We start from the raw sequence: 7641 nt of genomic DNA on the forward strand, positions 1-7641 counted from the left end.
ACAGAGTTGCACGGCCTGGATAACGTTGATAGAACGAGGTATGAAACCCGTGACTTCGAATGCAACGCCTCAGGTACGGTGAAGTTGGATCCCAAAGTCGAAAGGGTTGCACACATTGGAGCGAACGGGGAGGTCGTACTCTTCGACAGTCACGGAGTGTGTTGGCGGGTAAACTTTCCGAACCGTTTCGCGACCGCGTTGAAGTGGGTTCCGAAAGACGCCTTTTACGTATCCGCCGGTGAAGGTGAGGGAGAGTCACAATTTATGTCCTGTTCGGCTAAAGAACAGGACATTGGGACGTACGTTCGTAAGTTGGATGAACGACAACGGCAACTACATCGGGCGGCATTTGATCGAATCTTCAACACCTACACCTGGGTGGAAAAATACTGTACAGGTAATAAGGCGAAACTCTTCCTCCTGGGTGACCCTCAGGGAGATTATCTCTTCCTTTTTCCGAGTCGGAAAATATGGGACGTGTGGGGAGTGAGAGAGGATTTCCTTGCTTCGTTACAGGATTATGTGGGTATTCAGGGGAACGCCAATGAGATTCACTTTCGATCGGGGTTAAAGCTCAACGTGAAAAGTGTTTTTTCCCGCGAGGAATGCTACCATATTCCACCACAGCTTGTTAAAGAATCGTCCATCGGCGAACCATACGTCCAGTATCTAAATTGGGAGGACCCGGATGCGCCCCTCCAGGAGGTAGGGCTAGCGGTTAGCGGGGACCTCCATGACCAGGAGTGTGCGGAAGAAGGCTTTTTCATCATCCGATCGAACGCATCTCTACCGGGGCGCCTGAGCTTCGGTCTCTACCAACATAAACCACCCTCGACCCTTAGTGGCGTGCCAGAAGGAATCTCGGTCTCTCCCCACGGGGGCCCAAGTTGCCCTCCTCCGACTACCTCTCCAGTCCCGCACCGTGGTGGAAGTGTACCAGAGTCTGAAAGCTCGATGGAGAAAGTGGAGGAGCCTTCGGGAAATACGCCGCTACAAGAGGCTATGAAAAACGAATCCTTCTGGACGATGGAGGACATGGAGCTCCTCCGACTAATCAAATCTGAGTTTCCGTGGGAACTAGAACGGCTCAAGAATGCCACGTTTCTCCGCAACCCGAAGGCAGCTCGCCCGGAAGGACCTTCGATTTCCGAAACACTATACGGGCAAGACTACGCCGAGATCAATCGCACGCTTGTTGGTGTGTTGGCCCTGCGCTGGATTCACCAGGGTGACTACGCGACTTTTGTGGGCACACAGAGTCCGCCACCCATTGTGTTGAAGCGCGATTCCTTCGACTGGCTCCGTGATCTCTTCCGCAAGGGCCTCCAATCTACCGAAGATACCTACGCGCTCATAATCTCGATGGTCATCAACGATCTGGGCAAAGATCCCGCTCTTGCGAAAGATTATACTACACTAGTCGGGGACGATATCTCCAAAGTTAACCATGATATGATTCTCTACCATGCAGTCAAGGTCGGAATGGTCCCCGCACTGAATCGTCTGAGCGAACAAGAGAAGAATTATCTCCTGCAAGGAATCAAACTGGGTTCAGACTTCAATTTTGGGCAGCTCGCTCAGGCCGAGAACGCACCGGCTGCGCTCACAGGACTTGTTGAAATGCGAGGTCATGATCGAGCGTTTGAGATGCGATTTATGGAACAGATCCTGGACCTTGCGGGAGCCTCAGGTCACGAAGACTGGACCTGTGCCAAGAAGATGATTGAGCCGATCGTCCAGTCGTACCGCAACGTATATGACGTTGCGCACGGCATCATTCAGGCAAAGCTGAATGTGAGACAAGGCTACGACATCGTCCTGACACGCAAGCGGGATTTGCTCCACCAAGTCGGCTATTCGCGACAATTCAACGTCGAAAACCAAGTAGATCGTGCCTTGATGCGACTGTTCTGTCTGGGCAACACATCGAATTCAGAGAATGCGGATGTCTTCTACTTTGCCTTTACGGAGCGCATCTCAGATGAAGTGCGAGAGAAGTTGGTGCGTGGCCTGAATGTGGACGGGTCGGTTGAAGCGCCCGCCGTGCAACCTACATATATTCCAGCGATGCTGACAAAGGCGGTGGAAAATACACTGAGCGGCTCCCAGGAAGAGAAGATTAGAGCCGTTACGGCAATGCTGCGATATCTTGCGCGGTGTATGGCGGTGGATGCCTCAAACCTGGAGAAACTGCCAAAAGGCGTGACGGTGGTGGAGAGAGACGTGAGAAAGATCAGTCCTGTGGTGGATAGCGGGGAGTTCAAACGCAATCCAGATATCCTGGACGACGAGGATATCCCAGAGGATCGGGTCGCCAATCGCCCACCTGGTACTGAATCAATTTAACCTCTATCGCCTTTTTTCGGTGTTGCGTGGCTGGAAGAGCGGCAGGAAGTGCCGGGCAATGGTTTACAGGCTATAGAGATTGAAGGTTTGAGAATAAAACGAGCGAATATAAAAAAATCTGTTGAAAATATTTCGACCTAACGGCCTCAGCTGGGAATCCAGCGTTCCCCAACCCCGCCTCCGCCGCGATACCCTCGGAATTATGTGAATGAGTGGCAAGAGCCGGATCAAAGTGATTCTCAAATTGTTACTGTATAGCCCACGTCGTGAAATCCCGGTGAAGCTTGCCGCCATCCCGTGGGTGCTTATGAAACAAGGCTAAGTCAAGGGTGGACGAAATATCGGTACGGCAGCCTTTCTCCCTATAGTACGGTGAAAATATCTCTCACTGCGGGGTCTCCCGTGAGTAACCCGATTTACGGCGTCAGATGCAACCGCCGACGCGATCCAAGGGATCATTACTCGCCCTAGGCGAAGGATGTCGTCGAAACTCTTCTCGGTCACATGTGTGAGGACCTCGCGTGCTTGAATGTGACTACTAAGCACTATCGTCCACGACTAATTTTGATCGGAAAAAAATCTAGAGAAATTACAACATTTCTTCCAGATAGAATATCCGGCACGTAGTTATCTGATGCTCTTCGTTCATGAAACAGCTGGAGACCTGGGGGGAGAAAGGGACGATTCAATATTTCAGCGGTTCTTTACAACCGCATAAAGCGATCGGCTATGAGATTCATTTCTGGTTGGGGTTAGTGCTCAAGGAGCGCCGTATTTTTGGTTATCGAAGAATCTACTATGGTCAAGGCTCAGAAGATTTTCGTCAAGTTAAATTTTGATTTTGGTTTTGCCTCTTCGATTTTGGGTTTTAGGAGAAAATCGGTTTTCTTTCTACTTTTCATACTGTCTAATTGTTCACGGAACGCATTTTAGACTTGCATTCCCACTTAATGTCACAAATGGTTTCTCTCTCAGATACATACTGTACTACAGTACCGTACAATGTGTTTTATAGGATATGGGTTTCTTGACTGTGTCGGAGCGGGAGCATGTCGTCCTTTCCTCAGGATCAATTGGATGGGATAACTCTTCCCTCCACTTTGTAAGATGTTGTTCGTCCCTCAGTGCTAACGAAACCACCTTTAATTTTTTTTTCCATCCCCCTTGGTTTCCTTTATGACATTCTTCCGTTCTTCTTTCTTCACATTGAGCTTGCCATGCCTAGAGCCCTCTCACTCAGCGTTGCGAGGTCGATGGATACTTGAAAATTGAAGCAAAACGGAGAGGGTGCTATTGTCACGACTGCAGGCTTGCGGTGTCAGCTATAGAAAAAGAAAGCCTCTTGCTCGCTCGAGTCTTCCCTCTACTCCTCGTTCGAATTCAGGAATTATGTGGGACAAATTATCCCTCAGCCGGGGCCGATGGGCCGCGCTGGCGCAATATGCGTGTTTACCCTGGGGTGCTTTTCTCTTGACGACTCTCCTAACTCCATTCGCCATCGTTTCACCCTTTTGCTTCCGTTCAGACCTGGCCACGTTCTGCCTGAACCTTGCCGCCCTCTGTGCCGCGAGCACGCTGCTTCGGAAGTGCGTTCGACACTTAGTACATTGGGTCACACTTTATCCTTTCACCTGTGTGTCTTCGCATCTCCTAGGCGGCTTGGTAGATTACGTTTTTGGGTAGGGGTGACCCTGTCCTCCCGTCGGGACTGGGTAGAATACTGACTATCGCGGGTCTCACTAACTATGACAGAGCGTCGCCGGAAATCATCTTTGCGGTGATTGCCGTTATCAAGCACGAATCCATCATTGCGCAAACAGCCATTGTTGGCGCCATCCTATGCAACTTGCTCTTGGTTGTGGGCTCGTGTTTCTTGATCGGCAGCCGGCCTGATCAGCGTGGTGACTTTGAAGACTTTCCCCAACTGCTCGCGCAGACGAACTCACAACTACTGATGACTGGGCTGGGTAGTTTGGTCATTCCCACCGCCTACTCCGCGTGGTCTGAAGGTGAGGCAGCGGAGCGCCCGTGGTGAAGTCGCCGGCTTAGGTTGACCCTTCTCTTTAGACCGGTCACAAGATGTCGTTGCCTTGTCGCGAGCGCTCGCGATCGTCATGTTAATCTTGTACGGCTGCATCTTTTGGTTTTTTCACGGTAGCGACACCGAGGTCAGAGGCACTGCCGGGGTGGTCCTCGTGGGTGTCGTGGCAATGGCCCCGGCCGCGACGGAAACGGCTACTAATCTCTCCAAACGGCTGGCGATTGAGTTCAGGCGTCATTTGCGAACGCTACAACTCCACCTCCAACCGATCACGGTAACGGTGGGGGCGGTGATGGCGGCCGCCATCACCGTTTTCACGAGTCTATTCGTCGTTGAGACGAGCGGCGCGCCCGCTGAGAGCCTTCATGTGACGAAAAGTTTCCTTGGCTTAGTGGTGGTTCCATTCTTGCTGCAGCTCAGTGATCATATCGTGGGGGCGATGCATGCCAGCAAGCACGAAATCAGCTGGATAATCTCCACATCCATGCGCGCGAGCTGCCAACAATACTTCCTCGTCCTCCCGGTGGCCGTGCTGACGGGATGGGCGGTCGGTGACGCACAAATCACCCTTCTGTTTGACGGGCTTCAGATGATGTCCCTCCTGTTTAGTGGACTGTTAATCGCCCTTTTTTTGGCGGGGTCGACCGTCTATTGGTGGGTCGTCAATTTACTCCCGCGAGATCTGCGCGGCGATTACTGATGAACTGGGACAGGGTGTGGGGAGTCATGATGACCGCATTTTGGGCCTGCGTAGCTGTGGCGTTCTTCTTTTATCCCAACGATGCGTAAAGCGTAGACACGTGAGAGATTTTCTAGCCTCGGTGACTCGGTCGGAGACGACGCACGTGGGGATGGCGGCATTGGAGGCGATAGGTTATGGTCTCAGCTCGCAGAAAGCCAATCTGAGCTTAAACTTAGGCAATAGCTCTATCAGGGTATTTCGGCTTGCATCGGAAATCTTCGCCCACGAAGGAGCGACCTGAGAGTTTTCAGCCCCGCGCTCTATAGCGTAGTCTCGTTCGAAGGGCTCAAAAACCGTCCGTCACAACAACAATGGACCGGAAGGGGCGGACACAGCGCCTGGGAAGTTTTAACCAACCTTGACGACGAAACCACCAACGTCGAAGTTTTTAAAGGGCGCCGCGGCAGTAAGGGCGAGGGTACTAGGAACGGAACGACGAAAGGACACGAATTTCCCCCATAGATCTTAGCGTCAATCATTTAAAAGATAACTTCTCAGCCAATGGGCCTGCTTTCAACCCGGACCATCAGTCAATAGTAAGAACTTCCATGGTGTGGCCATGTAAGTACGGTACCAAAGGAAGAACTCTCCACACAGTGCTGTACAGTACATGTCAACCGGATATCGCCACTATTGACCCTAGGAGAGATCTTGGAATCCGCCATTGCAGGACAAAGTTGCCCAATGCCCATCTGGGTGGGGAGTCGCGATCTCCTCCTCATCATTCAATTCATCGTACGATATCGGCGCTCAGATAGCGACACGTTTGAGACACTTTGTCGGTGACGTTTGTGCTCGAAGGGAAGCCTCACCACTACGGAGCTCGACTAAAACTGCTCAGACTGGCGCTAGATAGCTAAACAAGGATTCCGTAACTACTAGGTATAAAGTCGCGCATAAGGCGCATAAGGCGTGAGGTCGTTGTCTTATGATGCCTAGACGCTGCCACCGACGGCCAGGTGCAGGACAACCAACTTTATTAAAGTGTCGTGGTTTTTCAGTGGGAGGGAAGGGTGTGCGAATTCTAGGTCGACCTCCACACCCTCCCAGAGGGATCATCTCGTCCGGAAGCGTCTCTTCCATCAGCGTAGCCTCTAGAATAGAGGGGACATTAACTCGGAATAAAGAGGATAATGTCTCTCTTTCGCCGGAGAGGGGTTCATTTCGAGCCAGTGTGAGGGCCGTTGGAGAAAGATAGGGTGGTTCATCACGATACAATGCTAGTATTGTATTAGCGTCATAATAATAACTCTTGGTACTATACTAAAGCGTGCTGAAACTAAATCATGTAAGTAAGTAGTATCTGAGCCTAGATTGGCGAAATGAGACTACTCTTAGGTCCTGTATCTCCCTATTGACCTTGTTACTCGAGGGTGATTATATCATAGCCGAGATGACGCAAGCTATTCCATAGAAACGACGGTCCCACCAGCATGGATAGTTGATGAATCTTAACGTTACTTCCCTCACTACGCATGCGACACGCTTTTTACCTTAGCTTTTGTTCTTCGCTTGGGCGTTTTTCTCTTGTCTTCAACTTCGATTTCAATCCTCTTCCGTTTCAGCCCGCTGGTGACCTGTATAGCCCCTAGTGCAGCCTCCATCTTGGTCCGTATAGGGAGTAGGAAGGGTTCGAAATGGTGAAAGAGGTCGACCTCGGTGATAAGGACGTCGAAGTCAAGTAAGACTAACAAATCGCGTTCGATTCGGTTAACATCTAATAATCTGAAGCCGAAAACCTCAGAGTCTTCTTCTCGCATTGACGAATACTGGGCCCAACACTGATTTCCCGGGCTACAGTCATTCAACACTTTAGCCGCCAGTATCAGCGAGCCGAGGAAAATTCCGTGTGGGGATAAAGGACCTCCCTCTGCGGTGTGCTGGAGAGCTTTCCGTATCCGGGCGAGGTAAACCAACGAAGCCATGAGCGTACCCACGCCTACCACAGCTGCCCGATATAGCGAGTGGATGAATCGATCAAGTGCGGGTGGGGGTAAAGTTTCGCCCGGCCGGGATTGTTGGAGACCTACGCATTGGGCCTCCGCCGGCACTTGTTGGGCCAAATACTGGATCATACCCGTCTCAACTGGCAGTCGAACGAAGTGATGTAGGGCTTGCCGATCGGTCCACGGCATCGGTTGCTCCGGAGCCAGTCGGCGGCGCGCCATGGATCCGGTTCCGAAAGACGGTAACGAGGAAGTTTTCGACTCTATAAGAATGGCCGAATGAAACCCTGCCGGAGTCTCTCTCAAGCCGCCAGACAGGATAGAGGGTGAAGGCGCAGATTGTTCTGCAAGACGACGGGAGTATAACGTAGATAAGTGAAGAATTGTAGTTGGCAGAAGTCGGAATCTATTCGTCTTAAATGTGTGATTCAACTCCCTTACGCCATCTCTGCCATGGTAATGACATCGGCAACCATAGACGGTTTACCTTCTCTCCCTTGACGCCTGGGGGTCATCATTCTCACTGTCAATCAAGTTTAGTCCACTATATGCCAAGTTGGCAGGTC

At 51.3% G+C, this 7641-nt stretch overlaps 2 protein-coding genes across 2 annotated transcripts; one reads left to right on the forward strand and one right to left on the reverse strand.

The window, feature by feature from the left end:
* Positions 1–3735: 3735 nt before the first annotated feature.
* Positions 3736–5087, forward strand: PV07_12658 (calcium/proton exchanger; the record flags this gene model as incomplete). Its single annotated transcript, XM_016400205.1, has 3 exons — positions 3736–3932; positions 4099–4355; positions 4414–5087. 3 exons carry the CDS (start codon positions 3736–3738, stop codon positions 5085–5087), a joined length of 1128 nt encoding a protein of 375 aa, XP_016242148.1.
* A 1511-nt stretch (positions 5088–6598) lies between these two features.
* On the reverse strand, positions 6599–7297 carry PV07_12659 (uncharacterized protein; the record flags this gene model as incomplete). The annotated part of the gene is made up of 1 exon (XM_016400206.1): positions 6599–7297. One exon carries the CDS (start codon positions 7295–7297, stop codon positions 6599–6601), a length of 699 nt encoding a protein of 232 aa, XP_016242149.1.
* Between the last annotated feature and the right edge of the window lie 344 nt (positions 7298–7641).

This window comes from Cladophialophora immunda (genome assembly GCF_000835495.1).
Source record: "Cladophialophora immunda strain CBS 83496 unplaced genomic scaffold supercont1.43, whole genome shotgun sequence".
Taxonomy (NCBI): Eukaryota; Fungi; Ascomycota; class Eurotiomycetes; order Chaetothyriales; family Herpotrichiellaceae; genus Cladophialophora; species Cladophialophora immunda.